Source organism: Cebus imitator, unplaced genomic scaffold, assembly GCF_001604975.1.
Source record: "Cebus imitator isolate Cc_AM_T3 unplaced genomic scaffold, Cebus_imitator-1.0 Scaffold54, whole genome shotgun sequence".
Taxonomy (NCBI): domain Eukaryota; kingdom Metazoa; phylum Chordata; class Mammalia; order Primates; family Cebidae; genus Cebus; species Cebus imitator.
Genome location: NW_016107369.1, coordinates 8,046,803 through 8,071,868, shown reverse-complemented (window position 1 = coordinate 8,071,868; position 25,066 = coordinate 8,046,803). Strand labels below are relative to the sequence as shown.

At 36.2% G+C, this 25,066-nt stretch overlaps 1 protein-coding gene across 2 annotated transcripts in view; it reads left to right on the top strand.

Annotated features, from left to right (window-relative positions):
- PCNX1 (pecanex 1) overlaps positions 1-23,140 on the top strand; it is a 205,961-nt gene extending 182,821 nt beyond the window's left edge. For both annotated transcript variants that reach the window (XM_017528758.2, XM_017528759.2), the window contains 6 exons: positions 9,228-9,458; positions 10,632-10,906; positions 14,020-14,225; positions 16,354-16,796; positions 17,214-17,354; positions 17,555-23,140. In XM_017528758.2, coding sequence (XP_017384247.1) covers positions 9,228-9,458; positions 10,632-10,906; positions 14,020-14,225; positions 16,354-16,796; positions 17,214-17,354; positions 17,555-17,695 — 1,437 coding nt within the window. In that variant the 3' untranslated portion in view covers positions 17,696-23,140. The remainder of the gene's footprint in view (positions 1-9,227; positions 9,459-10,631; positions 10,907-14,019; positions 14,226-16,353; positions 16,797-17,213; positions 17,355-17,554) is intronic.
- Positions 23,141-25,066: the final 1,926 nt, after the last annotated feature.

The following is a 25,066-nucleotide window of genomic DNA, read 5'->3' as shown; positions in this document are numbered from 1 at the left end:
CCCACCATAAGTATTAACAGAAGATGACTTGATGGAGATGAGTGCTCCCAAACCAGTGCCAGATGATGTGGAAGACAAAGAAGCAGCACCAGAAAACAAGTTGACTTTACACAGTCTGGCGGAATGATTCTGATTATTCAAGACTGCTTTTGACTTATTTTACAGCATGGACCCTTCTGTGATATGGGCACTAAAACTAAAGCAAAAGGTAGAAGAAGAATTGGTCCTATATGGAAACATTCTTAAAGAAATGAGAAAGGAAAAATGTCAGAAAAGTGTAATGTTTTTGGTAAAGTTACACTAAGTGTGCCTGCTTCTCTTTCCTCTCCTTCACCTCCTCCACCTCTGCCACCTCTGAGATGAGACTGCAAGACCAACCCCTCCTTTTCCTCTTTCTCAGCCTAGTCCAAATGTGAAGATGACAAAGCTGAAGAACTTTATGATGATCCACTTCCACTTGATGAATAGTAAATGTATTTTCTCTTCCTTATGATTTTCTTAATATTTTCTATTCTCTAGCTTACTTATTATAAGAATACAGTATATAATATGTATAAAATACAAGATATGTGTTAATTGACTATATTATTGGAAAGGCTTCCAGTCAACAGTAAGCTGTTTGTAGTTAACGTTTTTGGGGAGTCAAAGGCTACACATGGATTTTAGAGTGCATAGGGAGTAGGCACCCCTAACCCCTGCATTGTTTCAGGGTCAACTGCATATGTCTACACAAAGACAAGCACAAATGTTTATAGAGTTTTTATTCATAATAACCTCCAACTGGAAACTACTCAAATGTCCATAAGCAGACAGGCATACCAATTATGGTATATTCACACAACAGAATATTACTCAGGAATAAAAAGAACTAATAACAAACAGTAGATCAGTGGTTGCTTGGAGTTTAGAGAGTAAATGCAAGAGGCAGGATGGAAATGCTCTCTATCTAGATTGCAGCAGTGGTTACCTGGGTATGCACATTTGTCAAGATTCATCTAACTGTACACTTCAAATGGGTGAATTTTATTGTGAATTGTATTTCAAACTTGACTTTTAAAAAGATTCTGTTTCCAGAAAGCTGAAAATACAAATTTCTGTTAACCTTTGCCTTTCAGACATGGTCTTTGATGATGTACTTTTAGTAATTCATAGGTGTTTTTGAACTTTTTTCTTTCTAGTTCTTTCCCCACCTTCCTTCAACCTTATGTATTACATGTGCTTACTTTCTGTTAATTGAAACTGTTATGATCTGCTGGACGTGGTGCCTAACGCCTGTAATCCCAACATGTTGGGAGGCTGGTGTGGGAGGATCTCTTGAGGCCAGGAGTTTGAGACCAGCCTGGTCAACATAGTGAAACCACGCCTCTGCAAAAAAGAAACATAAATATTAGCCAGGCAGGGTATCCCATGCCTTCAGTCCAAGCTACTTGGGAAGCTGAGATGGGAGATTGCTTGAGTCCAAGAGTTTGAGGTTACAGTGAGCTATGATCGTGTTGCTGCACTCCAGCCTGAGCAACAGAGCAAGACCTTGTTTCTAAAAAAAAAAAACAACCCTAATAAGAAACTGTTATGATCTGTGTAGTATTTACTATTGCGTAGTACCCTACATGTACACAGCACTTTCATATGCATTAGATCACTACAACCCAGAAAGTTATTTTCATCCCAGTTTTGTAGATTAATCAAAACTCAGATTAAGCAAATTACTTTTTTCTTCTGTTCTCTTTCTCATCCTCTATTTAATTATTTTGTAAAATATCTTTCCTCCTTATTTATTTTCCTTTGTTATTAGTGCTCTTTGAAGATTACATAATTGTTAGAACTAAAATAAACCAATCAAAATCCAAATTAGTTTACATATGATAATGTGCTGAAAATTTTATAGTCTGTGATATCCTTGAGGACAAAAATAATTTCTAATTAATCTTTCTACTCCTTGCTTGGTACAGTGGCCTGTAAATGTTTGTTTAATGAATGAGTTTCATTGTTCTAAAAAAGTAGTATATCCTATGCATATGCTTATAACATTTCAAGTATATTCCTAAAATTCTTCTGAAAACTTTTACCAGTAAAACTGATAACATTATCTCTTTAATATTCTTAAAAAGTAAACATTACCCAATAATAAACATCTTTTCATCACTTCATATTCTTGTACGATACCCCCAAGAAACAATCACTGACAGTAATTTGATATATATTTTCTGATTTCTTCTAAGCACATATATTTCCGTCTACATGTGTGATATGTTCCTTTTTAAAAATGCAATTTTGCTGGACAAATTAATTGTAACATGCTATTTTTTTCATTTAATATGACGTGGACATCTTTCCAAATTACCACATACAGAGGCATCTCACGGTTTTCCGTGTACATAGAACTTCACATTCATTCAACCATTTTAAAGCCAGTGCAACGAGATATTTAAACAAGCTTCAACATTTTCCACTTTGGGAATGCCTGATAATTTCCAACTTTTTGTTCATTTTCTTAAGAATATGGTTATTGGCCAGGTATAGTGGGTTTCGCCTGTAACCCCAGCACTTTGAGAGGCCGAGGTAGGAGGAGGATCGCTTTAGCCTGGGTGTTTGAGATCACCCTGGGCAACATAGCAAGACCTGTCTCTACAAAAAGTTTTTTTAAAAATCAGCTGGCATGGGGGTGTGTGCCTGTACTCAGGAGACTAAAGTGAGAGGATTGCTTGAGCAAAGGCCGTCAGGGTAGCAGTGAGCTACAATCCTGCCATTGCACTCCAGCCTGGGTGACAAAGCGAGATCCTGTCTCAAGTAGAAAAAAATAATAAAAATATTATTGCCTATGTCTGGACTTTTTTTTTTTTTCATTCAACTAATTGTAAAAATACTACTTTACAAAAAGATGGCATTCCTTTCCTAATAGAACTATTTGCTAAAAGACAGCACATCATATGACATCTTGGCTATCTGCTTGTATAGGAAAATGTGAACTCAGTGTTTAAAAGAAAAATTAGGAGAGTTGGTGTACAATATACAGAAGTGAAGAACTGCTTGTCACTACAGTATATTATGAATGCTGTCTTAGATCAAGTGGTGTAGAAACAGGTTAGAGTCCAGGACTCTTGTGCAAGAGATTAATTGAGGGGCGCACTCAAGAAGTGTTTGTAGAGAAGTGTTTAGAAGTGGGATGGAAAAGGGAAGTAGCTGCGCAAAATGTGTTTTAGCTGGATTCTAGAAGAAATTCTGAAATTAGCAATATCTCCAAAACTTATGCTGTGTACCTCCTTACCTTCCACCTCATACAGAGAAGGATGCGCCGACACAGGCAGTTCCATTAGCTAAAGGCAAGGCAATTCCTAGAAAAGGGGAACCTTCTAAGAGTTATCCTAATTTGCTAAGGATAATGGCCTCCATCCACATCCATATTGCCGCAAAAGGAAGCTACTTAATTCCTTTTTATGGCTGCGTGGTATTCCATGGTGTATATATACATTGTTGCCTTGATTCAGTTCACCATTGATGGGCACCTAGGTTGATTCTGCATCTTTGCTATTGTTAATAGTGTTGCAGTGAACATAAGAGTATATGTGTATTTTTGGTAGAACAACTTACTTTCTTTTGGATATATACTGGTAATGGGATTGCTGGGTCAAATGGTAGTTCTGTTNGAGAAATCTCCAAACTGCTTTCCACAGTGACTGAACCAATATTCATTTCAACAGTGTATAAGCATTTCTTTTTCTCCTCAGCATCACCAGCCTCTTTTGTTTTTTTGACTTTTTAATAATAGTCATCCTGACTGGTATGAGATGGTGGTTTTGATTTGCATTTCTTTGATGATTCTTCTTGTTGAGCATTTTTTTTCAACATTTGTTTGCTGCGTATATGTCTCATTTTGAGGAGTATCTGTTCTTGTCTTTTGCCCACTTTTTAATATGGTTGTTGTTTGCTTATTGAATTAAGTTCCTTATGGATTCTGGGTACTAGACCATTGTCGGATGCATAGTTGTGAATAATTTCTCCCCTCCTGTAGGTTGTCAGTTTAACTTTGTTGACATCTTCTTTTCCTGTGCAGAAGCTCTTCAGTTTAATTAGATCTCATTTGTCAGTTTTTGGTTTTGTTGCAATTGCTTTTGAGGACTCGGTCATAAATTATTTACCACGGCTGATGTCCAACATGGTGCTTCCTAGATTTTCTTCTAGGATTCTTATATTTTAAGTTTTTACATCTAAATCTTTAATCCATCTTGAGTTAATATTTGTATGTGGTGAAAGGTAGGAGTCCGGTTTCATTTCGTAAATGGCTAGCCAGCTACCCTAGCACCATTTATTGAATAGGGAATCCTTTCTCCATTGCATATTTTTGACAACTTTGTTGAAGCTCAAATGGCTGCAGGAGTACAGCTTTATTTCTGGATTCTTCATTCTGTTCCATTGGTTTGTGTGTCTGTCTTTTACCTGTACCATGCTGTTTTGATCACTGTAGCCTTATAATTTGAAGTTAGGTAAGGTGATACCTCTGGTTTTGTTCTTTTTATTTATAATTGTTTTGGCTGTTCAGGCTCTTTTTTTGGTTCTATATAATTTTAGAATAGTTTTTTCTAATTCTGTGAAAATTTACATTGGTAGCTTGATAGGAATGGCATTGAAGCTGTAGATTGCTTTGGGCAGTATAGTCATTTTAACAGTATTGATTTCATCCGGCCCATAACCCATGGAAGGTTTTTCCATTTGTGTCATGTCTGATTTCCTTCAGCAGTGTTTTGTAGTTCTCTTTGTAGAGATCGTTTGCCACCTTGGTTAGATGTATTCTAGCGTGTGTGTTTGTGTGTATGCATTGTAGATGGGATTGCATTATTGATTTGGTTCTCAGCTTGAATGTTACTGGTTTGTAGAAATGCTACTGATTTTTGTACACTGATTTTGTATCCTGAAACTTGATTGAAGTCATTTATCAGTTTTAGGAACCTTTTGGTAGAGTTTTCTAGGTTCTCTAGGTATAGAATCACATTAGCAGCAAAGAGAGATACTTTGACTTATTTTCCTATTTGGATACCTTTTTTTCTTTCTCTTGCCTGATTGCTGTGGCTAGGACTTCAGTACTGTGTTTAATAAGAGTGGTGAGAGTGGACATCCTTGTTTCATTCTGGTTCTCAAGGGGGGTCCTTCCAGTTTTTGCCCAGTCAGTATGATGGCTATGGATTTGTCATAGATGGTTATTTTGAGGTTTGTTCCTCCAGTGCCTAGTTTGTTGAGGGTTTTTAACATGAAGGGGTGTTGGGTTTTATTAAAAGCTTTTTCTTCATCTGTTAAGCTGATTATATAGTTTTTGTTTTTAATTTTGTTTATGTGGTGAATCACATTTATTGACTTGTATATTGTTGAATCACCCTTGCATCCCAGGAATGAAGCCTACTTGATTGTGGTAAAGTAACTTTCAAGTGCTGCTGGATTCAGTTCACTAGTATTTTGTTGAGGATTTTTCTGTGTATGTTCATCAGGATATTGGCCTGTAGTTTTCTTTTTTCACTGTGTTTTTGCCAAGTTTTTGGTATCAGGATGATACTGGCTTCATAGAATGAGTTGGGAGGATTCCTTCCTTGTTCTTTTTTTTTTTTTTTTTTTTTTTTTGTAGTGGGTTGGGGTGATAGTTTCCTTAGAATTGGTACCAACTCTTCTTTATACATTCAGTAACTTCAACTGTGAATGAATCTTATCTGGGGCTTTTTGGTTGGTAGGTTTTTTTTTAATTATTATTATTATTGATTCAATTTCAGAATTCAGTATTTGTCTGTTCAGGGTTTTGATTTCTTCTTGATTTAATCTTGGGAGACTGTGTCTTTCTAGGCATTTATCCATTTCCTCTAGATTTTCTAGCTTGTGTGCATAGAGCTGTTCGTAATAGTTTCTGATGATCTTTTGTATTTCTGTAGAATCAGGTGTAATGTCACCTTTGTCATTTCTGATTGTGCTTATTTGGATTTTCTCTCTTTTCTTTGTTTAGCTAGTGGTCTGTTTTTGTTTATCCTCTCAAAGAACCAACTTTTGGTTTCGTTGATTCTTTATGTGGGTCTTTGTGTCTCAATTTTATTGAGTTCTGCTCTCATTTCTTTTCTTCCACTGCATTTGGAATTTGTTTGTTCTTGTTTTTCTAGTTCCTCCAGGTGTGGTGTTAGATTGTTAATTTGAGATCTTTTTAACTTTTCGATAAGGGCAATTAGCACTATAAACTTTCCTCTTAACACTGCCTTTGCTGCATCCTGAAGGTTTTGGCATGTTGTATCTCTGTTTTTGTTTATTTCAAAGAATTTTTTAAATTTCTGCTTTACTTTAATTTCTTCATACAAAAGTCATTCACAAGGAAGTTGTTTAATTTCCATGTAGTTGTGTGGTTTTGAGAGACCTTCTTGGTATTGATTTCTGTTTTTATTCCACCGTGGCCCCAGAGTATGATTACTATGATTTTGATTTTTTTAATTAATTGAAACTTGCTTTTTGGCCAAGCATGTGGTCAATCATAGGGTATGTTCTATGTGCAGATGAAAATAATATATATTCTATGGTTGATGGGTGAAGTATTCTGTAGACGTCTATTAGATCCAGTTGGCCAAGTGTCAAATTTAAGTCCAGAATTTCTTTGTTAGTTTTTTGTCTCAATGATCTAACACTATCAGTGGGACTTTGAAGTCTCCTACTATCACTATGTGGCTTATTTTTGTAGGCCAAGAAAACCTTGTTTTATGAATTTGGGTGCAGCAATATTGGGTGCATATGTATGTAGGATAGTTAGGTCTTCTTCTTAAATTGAACCCTCTATCATTATGTAATGACCTTTTGTGTCCATTTTTACTGTTAAAGTCTATTTTATCTGTTATAGAAATAGTAACCCCTGCTCTTTTTTGTTTTCTATTTGCATGATAAATCTTTCTCCGACGGCCAGGTGCGGTGGCACACACCTGTAATCCCACCACCTTGGGAGGCCGAGGTGGAGAGATCATGAGGTCAGGAGATCAAGAGCATCCTGGCCAACATGGTGAAACCCCATCTCTGCTAAACATACAAAAAGTAGGCAGGCGTGGCAGCATGCACCTATAGTCCCAGCTATTCAGGAGACTGAGGCAGGAGAATTGCTTGAACCTGGGAGGTAGACGTTGCAGTGAGCTAAGATCATGCCATTGCACTCCAGCCTGGGCAACAATAAGCAAAACTCTGTCTTTAAAAAAAAAAAAAATCTTTCTCCAGCTATTTACTTTGTGCCTGTCACTGTCATTGCATGTGAGATGGGTCTCCTGAAGACACCAATCAAATGAATCTTTTTTTTTTTTAATCTACCTTGCAACTCTGTGTCTTTTAAGTGGAGTGTTTAGACCATTTACCTTCAAGGTTAATATTGATATGTGAGACTTTGGTCCTATCATGAAGTAGTTAGCTTGTTGCTTCATAGTTCTATTGTGTGGTTGCTTTATAGGGTCTGTGGGCTATGTACTTAAGTGTGTTTTTGTGGTAGCAGGTATTATTGTTTTGTTTCTATGTTTAGAACTCCCTTAAGGATCTCTTGTAAGGCTGGTCAAGAGGTAATATCCTTAGCACTTGCTTGTCTGGAAAAGATTTTATTTCTCCTTCACTTATGAAACTTAGTTTGGCAGGATATGAAATTCTTGGTGGGAATTTCTTTAAGAATGCTAAAAACAGGCCCCAATCTCTCCTGGCTTATAAAGTTTCTTCTGAGAAGTCTGCTATTAACTTGATGGGGTTCCCTTTGTGTGTGATCTGACCTTTTTCTCTAGCTGCCTTGAAGATTCTTTGTTTAGTGTTGACCTTAGACACCCTGGTGATGATCCGTTTTTATAATACCTCACAGCTGTTCTCAGATTTCTTGTACCTGGATGTCTACCTTTCTAGCAAGATTAGGGAAATACTCTTGAGTTATTCCCTCAAATGTGTTTGTCAGGTTGTTTACTTTTCTACCTCCTCTCAGGAATGTCATTAATTGGTAAGTTTGGTTGCTTTACATAATCCCATATTCCTCAAAGATTCTGTTAATTTCTTTTATTCTTTTTTCTTTATCTAACTGAGTTATTTCAGAATACCAGTCTTCAAGGTCCAAAATCTTCTGCCTGCCATTTACTAACTTCCTAAACTTAGGAAGTAACTATGCCTCCGTAAGCTTCAGTTTTTAAACATGTAAAATGCAGGTATTATCTATTCAATCTACTTGACAAGATTGTTGTAAGATTCCAATGAAATAATGTTTTGTAGAACATTTTACATGTTGAGGCATTATTTATGGGTACTGTATTATCTCACATACCTCAACCCCCCCAGCTAACAGGCTGTATCCTTAAGGGTATTCCCTTCTCACTGTCATTCTTCTCCTTTCACATAGCACAAATTCTGGTCAGTTGACTTGAGTGCATATGGGTTACTTTACGTGGATACAGAGATTTGTCAACCTCCCAACTATAAATATGAAAGCAGCTTATAATATTTACATTTCTTTAATATACCATTTCAAAACTGCAGATTTGTGTTATGAGTATTTCTGTATATGTCCTGTCCCTGTTAATGTGTACGTTTATAATAGGGAGACACATTTTATATACTTCTTCGTTTCATCCATGCTACCTGCCATAGAGTCTTGTACATGGTAGATACTGCATAACTATCAAATGAATGAGTAGTTATTAAGACCAAGAGGCTTTTCGGAGAAAACTTTACCAACCTCTCTAGGACTAGGACCCCAAATCTGTGCTCAAAGCCCAGGGCTTTGAGCCATATCTTAACTAGGTAAGAGACAGGATAAAGTGATATATTAGAACTTGTTCTAGAGATATGGCTTTATATGAAAAGTATCTAGTTAAAAGGAAACACAGTCTAGAGACCTTATATAGTTTTAGCCTTACTTACTTAGTAGTGAAATAATCCTTCAACAGAAAAAAATAATGATCAAAGATAGGAAAAACCAACTTGAAAGAGAAAAACAAAGAAAACATAAAAACCAGAAATGATATTTCTTCATCTAGAACTTAGAGGAGAGGGTTGAATTAAGGAATTTATAAAAATAGTATAGCAGTAATGAGCTAATTCCTAACCTGGGTATGATTAAGAATCTATAATTTATCTCTAATAATATTAACATGCATGGAAGTATTCATATTAAACCAGTTTTTAAGAACTTTCACTTAGTAACTATAGAAGTTATCAATTTTCTTATTTTCCTTTAAAAATTTATATATTATTTTTGTGTTTAGGATCATTTTACTTCTCCAGATGAATATGATGACCCTACTGTGCTCTATGAAGCCATTGTATCTCATGAGAAAAACCTCGTAATAGCCCATGAAGGGGACCCTGCATGGCGGAGCGCAGTACTTGCCAACTCTCCCTCCTTGCTTGCTCTGCGGCATGTCATGGATGATGGCACCAATGAATATAAAATCATCATGCTCAACAGACGCTACCTGAGCTTCAGAGTCATTAAAGTAAGTGAGGTATTATTTGTGTCCAAAAAATAGAAGTTGAATAACTTGATCTAAACTTTTTTTTTTTTTTTTTTGAGGCAGAGTCTCACTTTGTGGTCCAAGCTGGAGTGCAGTGGTGTGATCACGACTCACTGCAGGCTCAACCTCCCTCGGCTCAGGTGATCCTCCACCTCACCCTTTCGAGAAGCTGGGGCTACAGGCATGCACCACTATGCCTGACTAATTTTTGTGTTTTTGTAGAGACGGGGTTTTGCTGTGTTGCCCAGGCTGGTCTCGAACTCCTGGGCTCAAGTGATCCACCTGACTCAGCCTCCCAAAGTGGTACAATTACAGGCGTGAGCCACTGCACCCAGCCTTGATCTAAACTTTTAAAAAGTGATTGAAAGTTTTTTCACAGAAAAAATGTAATGCCCATACTACGTTAGTCTTTGTTGTTTATGAGCACTTAATTTGACTTACTTTTTTGAGTACTTTATTCTGTCCTCTGAAAGTTTCTCATGTGCCTTAAAGCCTTAAAATTTTTGGTTATTTCAGTTTTGACAGTTTTGTATCCATTAAATGGCAGATCTTATATCTTTTATATATGCAATTTGGGCAGCATCTCTTTGTAAAAAGTCAGCACCATATTGCTAATATGATATGATTCCTAGGTTGCAAAATGATAGCATACTATGTACTTAATAGACATCAGAAGTTAAATAGTTCATTCTAACTTTTCCTTGTTTTTTTAAACATCTCAGGGCTTTAAGAGGCTTCATTTCTGAAATTTTGATAGTTTGTAGTTATTTATTTTTTTAATTTACATTATTTAATCAACTGATATATGTCATAAACATTTTTTCAACCCTAAATATTTATCTCTCGTTTCTATTGTCTTATTTATAAAATTGAGTAGTTTGCCAATTTAAAAAACTAAATTAGCGTCATTTACTTGATACTTTTAAAGACAGAGCATGAAGAAAGAGCTCTATAGATGCTTATTATTTAGCAACCTGCTAATGACAAAGGGAGATTGGTTACCTCTTATTTAAACGTGTCCTACTTATATTTGTTTCCTGCTTTTCACAGCTAGTTATTGTAATATCTTTTGTATTCCTCCCATTTCTGCCCTTCTGTTTCTGTGAATTTTATTCTTGGCCCCTTGACCTGATTCCCTTGTGTTCTGGTTTTCAGGTGAATAAGGAATGTGTCCGAGGTCTTTGGGCGGGTCAACAGCAGGAGCTTGTTTTTCTACGTAACCGTAACCCAGAGAGAGGTAGCATCCAAAATGCAAAGCAAGCCCTGAGAAACATGATAAACTCATCTTGTGATCAACCTATTGGCTACCCAATCTTTGTCTCACCCCTGACAACTTCTTACTCTGACAGCCATGAACAGCTTAAAGACATTCTTGGGGGTCCTATCAGCTTGGGAAATATCAGGAACTTCATAGTGTCAACCTGGCACAGGTGAGCCAAGGGGTTGTATTATTCAGTGCTGGTGTGTCCCTGACCCTCTTAATCTAGGCATGTGCAGTAGTGTCACCTGGGAAGCTTGTAGAAAAAAACTACAGGTGCCATGGTACATTATGAACCCATTATTTCTGAACTTCAAGAAGTAGAATCTGAACATTCTTATCAAAATCTTATTAGATAAATCTGATATATAACTGTGGTTAAGAACCATTGCTCTGTTACTTGATAGAATCTTGGAAAATTCCCTTTATTTTAATTATTATTATTATTATTTTTTTTACTTTCTATTTTACATTGCGACTATTAGAGTATGTGGGTATTTGTTCTATACAGACAGGGAATTAAGAGAAAAACAACATGTAAGTGGATTACTTTTTCTAGTTTACCATTCTGTTTCAACACTAGGGGGAGCACTCTGTACATGTTGAGACTTGATGGCAATGCAGAGACACTGCTGCCTTTTTAACAATACATTCTCACTCAGATCTGAAATCTAGAGTGTTTTCAAGTATTCACATGAATTTTTTCTCTGTCTTTTGTCTAGTAAATGATGATGTGTGGAGTAGGAACATCATAGTTTGGATGGTGAAGAAACTTTGTAGAACATTATTTTCCTTTTCTTAAGGGTTGTTCAGATTCTTATATGTAGCTTAAGGAAAACCAAATCTGGCAACTAAAGCAGCAAACTCTCGAATGTTTTATCTCTGCCCAAACAGCAGGCAGAATATAAGCCATGAGAGTGTTCAAAGAAATTTTCTTTCCAAAAAATATTTAATATATTATAATTACTTAAAGAAATTCTTTCCCTTTAAGAAAAATGGCATATAGTACCCAATTGTCCTTGTTTGCCTAGCCACTCTCCATGTTTTAAAAATAGGAAAAATGATTTCAGCACCTCTCTTCAAGTACACTATATTAATGGTATAAATAAATTAGGTTTTCAGGGGTTACATACTTCAGAGTAACTGAACAGACATTGGCACTGGTAAGAATGCTGTTTCCAGGCTGGGCATGGTGGCTCACACCTGTAATCTCAGCACTTTGGAAGGCCGAGGTGGGCAGATCACAAGGCTAACATGATGAAACCACATCTCTACTAAAAATACAAAAATTAAACTGGGTGTGGTGGCAGGCGCCTGTAGTCCCAGCTACTTGAGAGGTTGAGGCAAGAGAATCGCTTGAATCAGGAGGCAGAGGTTGCAGTGAGCTGAGATCACACCACTGCACTCCAGCCTGCCAACAGAGTAAGACTCTGTACCAAAAAAGAAAAAAAAAAAGAACAACAACAACAATTCTGTTTCCAGCTGTGATTTTCTTTTTTGAAATTTAATTAAAATAAATGAAAAAGTTACAAAAATTTCCAAACAGTTGGCTGATTATACAAAATGCATTCAGCCATGAAAAACCTTTTTTTTTTATTGGACTTTAAGTTCTGGGGTACATGTGCAGATCTTGCAGGATTGTTACATAGGTACACACATACCGTGGTGGTTTGCTGTCTCCATCCCCTGTCACCTACATCAGGCATTTCTCCCAGTGTTATCCCTCCCCAACCTCCCCACCCCCCACCATCCCTCCCCCAGCGCCCCAACCCCCAACATACCCCAGTGTGTGATGTTCCCCTCCTTGTGCCCATGTGTTCTCATTGTTCAACACCCACCTATGAGTGAAAATGTGCAGTGTTTGGTTTTCTCTTCTTGTGTCAGTTTACTGAGAATGATGGTTTCCAGATTCATCCACATCCCTGCAAAGGACATGAACTCATTGTTTTTTATGGCTGCATAGTATTCCATGGTGCATATGTGCCACATTTTCTTTGTCCAGTCTATCATTGAAGGGCATTTGGGTTGGTTCCAGGTCTTTGCTATTGTAAACAGTGCTGCAATGAACATATGTGTGCGTGTGTCTTTATAATAGAACAATTTATAATCCTTTGAGTATGTACCCAGTAATGGGATTGCTGGGTCAAATGGAATTCCTATTTCTAGGTCCTTGAGGAATTGCCACACTGTCTTCCGCAATGGTTGAACGAATTTACACTCCCACCAACAGTGTAAAAGCGTTCCTATTTCTCCACATTCTCTCCAGCATCTGTTGTCTCCAGATTTTTTGATGATCGCCATTCTAACTGGTGTGAGATGGTATCTCACTGTGGTTTTGATTTGCATTTCTCTAATGACCAGTGATGATGAGCATTTTTTCATGTCTGTTGGCCTCATCTATGTCTTCTTTTGAAAAGTGTCTGTTCGTATCCTTTGCCCACTTTTGAATGGGTTTGTTTGTTTCTTGTAAATCTGTTTTAGTTTCTTGTAGATTCTGGATATTAGACCTTTGTCAGATGGGTAGATTGCAAAAATTTTTTTTCCCATTCTGTTGGTTGCTGGTTCACTCTGATTGTTTCTTTTGCTGTGAAGAAGCTCTTAAGTTTAATTAGATCCCATTTGTCTATTTTGGCTTTTGTTGCCATTGCTTTTGGTGTTTAATCATGAAGTCCTTGCCTATACCTATGTCCTGAATGGTTTTGCCTAGGTTTTCTTCTAGGGTTTTTATGGTGTTAGGTCTCAGGTTTAAGTCTTTAATCCATACGAAGTTAATTTTAGTGTAAGGTGTAAGGAAGGGGTCCAGTTTCTGTTTTCCGCACATGGCTAGCCAGTTATGCCAACACCATTTATTAAACAGGGAATCCTTTCCCCATGGCTTGTTTTTGTTAGGTTTGTCAAAGATCAGATGGTTGTAGATGTGTGGCATTGCTTCTGAGGCCTCTGTTCTGTTCCATTGGTCTCTGTTTTGGTACCAGTACCATATTGTTTTGATGTTAATGGTACAACTGAGTTATATACAGCTCTATCGTGGTACAGGACAGATAATAAAGTATATAAAAGTGAAGTAAATTGGAAAGATTTGAGACAGTGAATATGAGGGTTATAGTTCTAAAGCCATTCTTTGAAAACGTATGAGTTTTTTTGTTTCTAATATTGATTGCACCATAAAGCCTTAAAAGGTAAACATTAGTAGCATTAGCAGTTCAGAATAGCTGGAGAAAGAATAAAATACCCATTTTGAAGTGATCTTGGGATAATGCTTTTTACTCTGTTATTTGTTCCTAGGCTTAGGAAAGGTTGCGGAGCTGGATGTAACAGTGGTGGCAATATTGAAGATTCTGATACTGGAGGTGGGACTTCCTGCACTGGTAACAATGCAACAACTGCCAACGATCCCCACAGCAACGTATCCCAGGGAAGCACTGGAAATCCTGGGCAGGGATCAGGAACCGGACTCCACCCACCTGTCACATCTTATCCTCCACCCCTAGGTAATGTGAAACAAAGTCATATGCCTAATGTTAGCTTCTTAGCATAGAGGCTGGTTAGTATATGTGTATAAAGAGGACTGCATGTGAGCTACTTGAAAATACAGAAATAGAATTTTTTTTAATTCCAGGTTGTACTTGTATTATCCCATTCGTTCATCCTTTTTTATATATGTAATTATATGCTTTATAAACTTGATAAATCAGCATAAACATTTCGATATATTAAGGATTCTTTGAAAATATAATTTTTAAAGGCTAATATTTAACTATTACAATTAATAGTTAAATATTAATTATAATTAACTTCTCCCCTGTTGGACAATGACTTGGTTTTTCTTCTAACATGATGTTAGAAGAATTGTTTTAATTTGCGTTACTCTGATACCTAAGATGGAAGTTTTTAATGAATTTATCAGCAGCTCCTCTTTCTAATGTGCTTATATACATCTTTTGCCTATTTTTTATTCGGTTATCTTTTTCTGATTGATTGGTGTTTTATAGTCTGCTTTTGAGCCCTTTCAGTTTGCTGTACTATAAATATCTTTTCCCATTCTGTCCATTGGCTTTTCATTCTCTTACTGTGAAGAGTTACTTGCCTTCTTTTGATGAGAAGTCCTTTATTGAGAATAATAAACTAATCATTTATTTTATCATTATGTCCTAATTAAGAAAATTTTCCCTATCCCTAGGCCCTCAAGGTAGCTTTTATTAATTTCCCTTTGATATGAGATCAACAGTCCACTTGGTATGCAGAAGGAATCAGATCTCAACTGTCTCCACATGGATGATCAGTTGATCCAGCCATATGGAGAGTTGATCCTCTCCCCGACTGCCCCCCTGACTGCTTCACATGGATCAGATAAAGTTCCAAGACATTTACTTGAATTGAAAGACATTTATTAAATTTCAATATGGAATTCAAGTGAAGAGACTTGATAGATATACATTTTGGATGTTCTTTTTTTTGCTTCTGAGTGAAAACATAAAATTTTCAGTGTTCTTTAAATGTACTTTTTGCTCTTACATTGATTAGTTCTTTTTATATAGCTATGTTTACAATGTAATTAATTTTACATTACTGTTACAAGTCAAGAAAAAGACAAGTCTAAAGAATCAAATCAAGCCACTTGAAAAAGGATGCAGAAGAACCTGCTTTTCAGTACCACTGATCATTCCTGTTTAGCAGTGACCCCCGAATGTGTATGGAAATTACAGCATGGTATTCACTGTCTCTCAATAGGCAGTGTAGCTTTTCCTTGGAAGAGGTTGAAAGGGCAGTAATAACCATACTTTGAGAAATAGTAGTTATAGAGCATGCCATTTATTAGGGACTTAATAAGTATTTCTCTTTTTTAACTGGCAAAAATTATATATTTTTATGGTATATATCATCATGTTTTAATATGTGAATATATTGCGAAATGATTAAATTAAGCTAGTTAACATATCCATTACCTCATAACCTATTTTTTTGTGGTAAGAACATTTTAGAGCTACTCAGCAATTTTTAAGCATATAACACATTATTATTAATTGTAGTCCCCAGGCTGTACGGTAGACCTCCAGAGCTTATTCCTCCTGACTCACTGGAACTTTGTACCCTGTGACCAACACCTCCCCCTCCCCAGCCCCTGGCAGCCACCATTCTACTCTCTGCTTCTGTGAGTTTGGATTTTTCAGATTCCATGAGTGAGAGAGATCATGTAGTATTTCTCAGTAAATCTCTGACCATCTCATTTCCATCAGATAGTTCATTTCTGATGTGTTACAGAAGTATTCTTGTTATTTTGAAATATTTCTGTGAAACATATTTTAGGATTTATCCTAACCTTAAGTCCTGATGTTTCCTGTCAGATATTTAATTATAATTAGGTCTTTCATATGCCCCAGAATTTAAACTCTAAAAAACGTTAGCAAATAAAAATTACATTACAAAAACCGCATACGAAAAAAGATCTCAGATACATATTTCTTTTTCTTAACTTTAAAAGTTTTAGGCATAAACATTATTAAGTTCTATCAATTCACCAATTAATTGCCTAGGGGAAAAAGTCTTAGACACTACAAAAGAGAAGTATCGTGTGTGAGTCATTCTACTCTGAGTGAATGCTGCTGTTTCTCCTCCTAGGCACTAGCCACAGCTCTCACTCTGTGCAGTCGGGCCTGGTCAGACAGTCTCCTGCCCGGGCCTCAGTAGCCAGCCAGTCTTCCTACTGCTACAGCAGCCGGCATTCGTCCCTCCGGATGTCCGCCACGGGGTTTGTGCCTTGTCGGCGCTCTTCTACCAGTCAGATATCGCTTCGAAACTTGCCATCATCCATCCAGTCCCGCCTGTCGATGGTGAACCAAATGGAACCCTCCAGTCAGAGTGGCCTGGCCTGTGTGCAGCACGGCCTCCCTTCCTCCAGCAGCTCCAGCCAAAGCATCCCAGCCTGCAAACATCACACTTTTGTGGGCTTTCTTTCGACAGAGGGAGGTCAGGGCAGTGCCACTGATGCACAGCCAGGCAACACCTTAAGTCCTGCCAATAATTCACACGCCAGAAAGGGAGAAGTGATTTACAGAGTCCAAGTAAGTAAGCCCAGAGGTGGTCTTGTGCTGTTTTTATTTCTTATTTGTTTTTATTTCTTATTTGTTCAATGAAGGACTCTTGTGTAAACACATCTTATCTTAGTCTCAAGATTAGAATATTTTTGAATGTTAAGGAAAAGTTTCTTCGTTCTTAAAAACTGAAAGCAAACAGTTTTTGTGGTGGTGATATTTGTTCCTGTTCTGCCATTGTCACATGGCCATTGCAGTGAGGTCTACCAGAAGGCTGAAAATAATTCAAAAGGTAGTTCTTAAGATTTTTTTTTTTTAATTCCATTAGAGGAATTTAAAAATAACTTGAGACACAAAGAGTCCTGTGAAAAACATTTTTGTTTGAGATTACATAATTTTTCATCATCAAGAAAAAAATGAATTGGAATGTTTTTATGTATTGTATAGATTGTGGATCCCGGTCAAATTCTGGAAGGGATCAACCTGTCTAAAAGGAAAGAGCTACAGTGGCCTGATGAGGGAATTCGGTTAAAAGCTGGGAGAAATAGCTGGAAAGACTGGAGTCCGCAGGAGGGCATGGAAGGTCATGTAAGTTCTTTTACAAGCTAGTGGTCTGGGGGTCCGCATTTTTTGAAGTCTGCCTCACTCGGATGCATGGTTTTAGCTGATTTATACATACGTATAATTTTCAGACAAAATTGTTACTTCTAATCCTGGGTGGGGATAAGAGTTTGTGAGTATATTCCAGGTCTCCAGCACTAACTTCTTGTTTTATTCTGAATCATTAGGTGATTCACCGATGGGTGCCTTGCAGCAGAGATCCAGGTACTAGATCCCACATCGACAAGGCAGTGCTTCTGGTCCAGATTGATGATAAATATGTGACTGTAATTGAAACTGGGGTACTAGAACTTGGGGCTGAAGTGTGAGCCAATGTTTTATAAAGACGTTTCATTTTCCCTCTCAATTCCAAGACACTGGAAAAAGAGAGGAGCAAGAAGACGCCTGCAGGTATCACATCAGTCCTGTATGGGAGAGACTGAAAGCAGAATGAGCTTGGTTAAGCGCCTCTCCTTTGCCCTTCACCCTGACTCCTGTCACTGTCTCCATCCCCAAATAAAGCTGAAATATTTTTTTAAGTTAGCTGCCAAGAAAACATTTTGCATGAAAGATAAAGTTCTGTTAAAATACATCCTTAAAAAAAGTCTTTCCTATGCATTGCCTATGCTTTAAATCAACAAACTCTTCATTTCTAAACTATGATCTCATATTTTTCTAATTTCTTTGCCAAAAATAATTACCATGTTTTGTCATAGAACATGAAATTCATTTACCTTGATTTTTAAAAACAGACCAGTGTAGAAATGTTCTGTTTGACTTATAGCAGTGTAAAAGTTTAATGTACAGTGAAAGAGACGATGAACAGACATAGATTTATCTTATTCCTTGAGCGCTAAAAACTTTAATGAAAAAAAAACCTGCACTAATTTTTTTACAGCAATGCACTAAAGTCTGAGATTTCTCAGAACATTTATTTATATATAAAAATAAAGTACCATTATTTAAATTGCCTTTGGGATTAACCCCTTCCCTTATAAACATAGGTAGCAGGAACTGTGCTGCTAATTTTTCTGTTAGTAGTCTATACTTCATGCCAGGATATTGGATGTTTTCTTTAAAATGAATATGTAATCTCAAGATATACATAGCTTCATCATTGACATTTCCCAGAGCCAACAGTCAGCGGATCAGTCATGTGAACACCACTGCCAGCTCCTGTGTCCACATCTCAGAGGAGCCCATGCTCTCTGCTTCTCTCCAGCAGGGCAAGCTCTGCTGGGCTGGGCTCGATTCTGGGAAGAAAATGTGTTTCTTTAAGAAGAAGGTGAAGGTCCAGGAATTTAAAGAAAGGATCAGTTGCCTTTTATTTATTTTATGAGTTTCTAGCTCTTGAAGTTATTCACAAGCAGTTTAGTTAATCAAGTAAAATTTTTTCAAATAAAAATATCCAAATGGTGCAGTTATTATTATATCCCTCTTTAATAATTTTGCTTTTTATTTTTCCCCTCTTCTTTTTCTATTACTTGAATTTTATTTCCTGTAATTTTTAGTGTGTAGCTGTAAATTGAAATATTTATAACTGTGAAATTGACTTAATTCATATGTTGTCTCATAACTTAAATTTTATTGGTTTTTTTTAAAAAAATGTATATTCAGGGAAATATATTACTCATATTTACAATTGGGCGATATAGGAATTTCAATTTAGATTTAATTTGCAACTTTTAGCATTTTTTAAATTCTTAAGAAAATTTTCCCTTTTGTTGTGAAACTCCAAAGAAAATTGTACATCTCCTCTGAGCATTTAGGAGCAGCCATCTTTGTACCCCTTGTGAATAGAACATTGAAAGAAACAGGTAAAAGTAAGTTTAATAATGCATTTTGTTTAATCCAGTACATTCGAAGTATTACTATTTCATCATGTGTCACTAGCCATATTTCAAGTACTCAATAGCTACATGTACCTAGTGGCTACTGTATTAGACAGTACAGATTTAAAGTATCTTTTATCGAGGTGACAGAAGAGAGGAGCTGTTTTTCCTACTAATTCTGATGTAGATCTCACGTTATAGCATAACATTACAGTAGAAGGAATGAAAACTAAGAAAGTAAATAGTGAACATACCAATCTTACTACATTTCCACTTTGAAACCCATTTATTTTTCCTTTTTCCGGTTTTAAACTTCTGTGGTCATTCAGAACCTACTGTGCCTTGTGTTGACATTTACATAGACTTCACACTTTACAAATTTACTGTTTAAAAATACATGTCAAATGATTTACTGAACCTTTATATAAAGGTACCCTTTCTAAATTGACCATTTAAAAAATGTCTTTTTCTGATACTGTCATTATATTCTGCATTTGCCTCGTTTTGGCAGATCTACAGTATGCCATTAAAGTTTAGTGTTTTTGGTTTTGGAGGGTTTTTTTTTGAAACTGAATTTATAATCGATTTCTCTATGTACATATATTTTAAAAATCTTCTCAAAGTAACTATGTTCCCTTCTGCTTGTTCCCTTTCTGAAGTGAATATGATCTTTTCATGGTCATTGCCTAGATAAGAGATAAGTAGAGCCTTTTCAGTCTTAGGCGGAAGGTAATTCATTTTCCCATACACAAAAAAAAAAAATCTGACCTTCACATGATTTAATCAGAAGGGCTGGAATTTTTTTGATTTCTAGCCCCTGCTCCAAAAAAATTTTTAACGCATCACATACTCTGAAAAGTCAGATTTCAAATGCAAGACAAGATTTTATATGGAACATATATGTTGGGTTTTGATTTTGGGTAGCAATTGATATGTATTTTTCTCAAAAAAAGTTGAATTTTGTTAACATATAATTCTTTAGTGAGTTTATAAATTAGGAACCCTGAGAGAAGCCCTGTTGTTTTTCTTAAGAGTCTAAAACTGACAGTCTTTTAAAAATCATAATACTTTTCTAGTAATTGCATCAGGGGAAATGGTGATAATTGAAGAAACATTCATTTCTTAAGAATAATTTGATCTAAATTATATGGAAATATAATACTTGCATTAACTTAATTGATCATAAATTTTTGTTCCTGCCTCATCTGTCACCCCTCCTCCGAGAACCGTGAATGACTTGTTTAGATTCTCTGCTTAACGTTTTTCAGTTATGTACAAGACTTCAGCCTACATTAATGTCTTTAGTTTATAAATTGCCAATGCTTCGATTTCCATAATTTGAAAGTAAAAAGATATAATTAAAACACTAGCTTTTTTTATTCATTTCCTTTTTATAATGCATGATTGAAATCTTTCAGTTTTTTCTTGTTTAATTCTTCCCCACCCCGACCCCCACTTATAAGAGAAAGATGATCATAGAATGAGTTATAAATTGTTGACTTTTTTTCCTTTTTTTCTTTCATTCAGTGTCAAAAAACATTCTATAGCTCCTAACTAAGCTTTTGGTTAATCTCCCAACTTATACCTTGGTGTGAACTCTCTTTTTACACCATTTTCAACACTGGATAAAACTTTAATGTTGACTTTTATGCTAAAGAACTTTAATTTTTCTAAGAATCTAGATTAACATAAGATGATGATGTTTAGGGAACTTGGAAGAGTAAGTGGTGAGGCTGTATGTATATTTTTTAAGAGATTGCCTTTTAGGAAATTAGCGAACAAACTTAACCAGTGTTCTGCCTTCTTTGACTTTGTTACTGGAGGATGATAATCTAATTCTATTAGATTTGAAGTATTTTGGAAAATATTTCAAGTATATCTGAAATACTTCTAATTTTTGAAACAGAAGTAGTCAGACAATATTTGTATCCTAAGTGAGATGGAAGATTATTCTGTGTACTAAATGTCAGGCAATGAAAATAGAAGTTTTTGTGTAGGAAACCCAGTAAGAAGATGTGTTTCTCTTTCTGAATTAGTTTATTTTTCCATCACATACCAAAATTCACAACTCAGCCTCATATTTTTCAGCAGGGGCAGCTTAGCCTTGATAAATTCATCCGTGCTTCTGAGCATCATCCTTCTGCCTCTGCTTAGCAGCTCTGCATTTGGTGAATTGCTGTTGTGAGTCATTCATCCAGCACTAGGCCTTTTAAGCTGAAGATTCACCCATTGTCTAGAATTGTCCTTTTCTTATAGCTAGCTTTCAAGCATCTTTCCTCCCAAATAAATATATAACTTGAGAAAAAGGTGATAATGATTTTGTCAGAATGCTTTAACTTTATATGTACTAGCTACTTAAACATAAACTGCTGTCCAGATTACTAATTTCTTTTATATTTTTTTTAATTAATTTTTCATGAATATGGACAAAGCCTTTTCTGGGGTGTGTGTTTGTTTTTTAAGTCCTCATTCATTCGTAATCTTTTTTTGTGTAAGGTAATCATATAATGTTACTTTGGACACAGACCCAGTTAACTTTTTCTTTTGATAGAGGGTACATTGTTCAGATAAGGTATAAAATGTCCCTTTTTATTCTAGAGGCTTTTCCTTTAATTCCAAGATTAGTGGAGAGAATAATGTCAGTCAAGGTAAGATGGCACATGGAACTTGCTAACGGACTTAGGACATTCTGTTTCATTCTTACATGGATATTGTTTTATTGGTGTTGAGAAAGAAGAAAAATTAGATACTACCATGCATTGGGGCAGCATAATTTTAATATTACATTGACTATAGCTTTTTAAAAATAAGTATTAAAAAGCCTTTTCTTAATTTATTTTTTTTTAATTTGGTTAATATGCATCCAGGCTGTCTTATTTTTACTTGTTAAATGTCTAGGAAGAATTGTGATTGGAAAGGAATTAATTATTATAATAAATCTGGTAGGATATGAGTGGAGTAAGTTTGCTTGAAACAAAAGTATATTTTCTACTTTGAATCACCTCACCAGAGTCATCTGTCAAGAATTGTATATGAAAACAATTTCTCTTTATTGCCTACAAACCACATACTCTTTCTGGATTAAGATAAATAACTTAACGTTTGTGAGTTGAACTTCATTATCTGCCATTTTGTGGAATCAACCTCACATTCTTTGGTGGAACTGGAACTGATTGTCACCACAAGCTTATATGAGAACTCTGTTCTAAGACTTATACCTATTATATAGGGTTATACCTTCTTTCTTATGCCTCAGCGCTGTACCTGACAATTTATAATTCGGTGGAGCCAAGCTAGAAGGAACAAAGGTCATCTAACACTGTGATGGGGATGAATTCCTGGGTATTACCTGCACAAGGAGGTGGTGCCCCGGAATTCACAACAGAGTAGTAATAGAGCATAGGATGGCTGCTCCAGATGACTCTTGGGTTTGGTGTACTTGTGATTGAACAATATTTTTTATATATGAAGCTTGATTCTACAACCAAAATAATAGAAGTTTTTTGGGGGAGGGGATCATGTCTGCTTATGCTTTTTAAAAGCTTATAGTTTAAGTAAAAGTAAATTGTAAAAACTGATTAACCCTATACAAGTCTGGCAATGAGCTCTGCATGAGGAAATGGAAGGAGGAATATTTAACTTGATTCTTGGAAAGTGGACTAAGAAGGAAAATGGGTTTTCCTTTTCTGATCATGGGCTCTGGAAAGTATTCATGGCCTTTACCAGCATTCAGCATAAACCAGAGATAAGGACATATGTACTTACGTGTGTCTGTGAGTGTGTGTGTGTGTGTGTCTGAGTGTTATTCTGAACAGCTTGTAAATATTGTAGTTGTTTAAAATGGAAAATAAAGACTGAGTTTTTCTGGCAAATATATTGCATCAAAAATACAGTATTGACAGTGGATAAACACTGAGAAAATAAATTTTTTTTTCATTTTGCCTTCTGTCCATTTTTTGTCAAATTGAGAAAAATTAGAGTACAGTATATTCAGTTCTGTATGGCATGTTCTTAAAACATGTACTTGGTTCTGAAATCATTTTAAATAAGCTTTGGCCTGTAAACATCCTTCAACTTAAAACAGATCCAAAGCATACATCATACTTCATGTTCAAAGATGGTCTCTTTCACACTTTTCTTAGTGGAAGGGTTGTAGTTTGTATCTTCTGAATTGATCTCGATATTACACATTAACAATATTAGATGGCACATGTAGGATGATAAAAATGTATGTGTTCAATCACACACTAAATTACAGCACAGAAAATGGAAAGAACATTTGGATTATGGTCATCAAAATCAGGCGGGCACAAACTTGTTTGGTATATTTACAGTGTGTACTAACCCAGTGATTTTACATATAATACTTAAAATACAAGCTGATTTGCAATGAGAATAGACGTATTCTTGATTAAATCACTTATAATCCTTTAATGCATCATTTTAACTATTACTTAGTAAGAACCAGAACCAGCAGGATACAGATTATATACCTTTTGCATCAGAGTTCAAATAGTTTGCTATCTTTCTTCTGGGGTCACAGTGGCATTAAAACACATCTTCAAAGAAAGAAATTCCCTGGATGAGTTGCATTTATCTTAGAGCCAGAGATTCAAAGGGTCGTTGACTTGAAATTTAGGTCCCATAAAACTTCTTCCTTTTTCTTTTTTTTTTTTCCTTCTTCTTTTTAAATCCAGATCCTGCACCACTTTATTCTTAAAATGCAGTTTATGTAAGATTTTTTCCTCCTAAAGGATCCAAAATGTTTTGCTGAGCTGTAGCCAATGAATCTTGCCATGTTATGTGTGCTTTCCCCTGGGGTAGGGTGGAAAGCAACACTTTGTTAAGTAAGGGCATGACAGAATGGTGGCTTCCTGGGTATTTAATCAGCACTTACATGAAATATTTATTCTCAGCCTGGGCAATAGAGACCCCGTCCCTACAGAAACATTTAAAAATTAGCCGAGCATGGTGGTGTGTGCCTGTATTCCCAGCTACTTGGGAGGCTGAGGTGGGAAGATCACTCTACCAGGAGGTGGACTTTCAGTGAGCTGAGATTGCACCACTGCGCTCCAGCCTGGGTGACAAACTGAGACCCTGTCTTAGAAAAAATTATTCTTCCTCCTTCATATGTGGTTATCAAAGGCAACTAAATAGAATTAAACTTCACCCTTTGGAAAATGTAATTTAATTCAAGAGGATCCCTAGGTTGCTTTGCAGTTTCTCAAGCATTAACAGCAAGTGGCTGGAGATGGATCTACCTTGTCTGTGAAACTTTTTAAAGAGGCCATTCAGTTTCAGTGCCCAGTGAACCATGCCAAAAGGGAAAAGTCGTCTTTCAGTCCGAGTTTCCTTTTTACTTCTGAGAGCACTGTTTATGGTTACAGAAGCAACTGGCCCATGTAAAAATACTCCAGATCTCTGTCCTCATCTTAAAGCAAATATTCTTGACCTGTCTTTATCATATAAAGTCAACATTCCAGGATAGCGCTGAACTTAACCAGATATGCAGTAGTGCCTCTATGTGTTTGTAATACAGTTGACCCTTGAACAATGCAGGGGTGAGGGGTGCCAACAGCCCACACAGTTGAAAATCTGCATGTAACTTTTGACTCCTCCAAATCAAGTCCTGTGAACAATGGAATTTAGAGGAAAGATACTTTATTTCAGTGAACAGTTTATAAAACTGGGGAGATGCAGTGTTTGGTGTAAAGTGGAGGTACGTTTCAAGAACAAAGGGAAGATTGGGGTTTTGTTTGTTTGTTTGTTTTTGAGACAGTCTTGCACTGTCACCCAGGCTGTAGCTCCATGGTGCAATCTTGGCTCACTGCAATCTCTGTCTCCTGGGTTCAAGCAATTCTGCCTCAG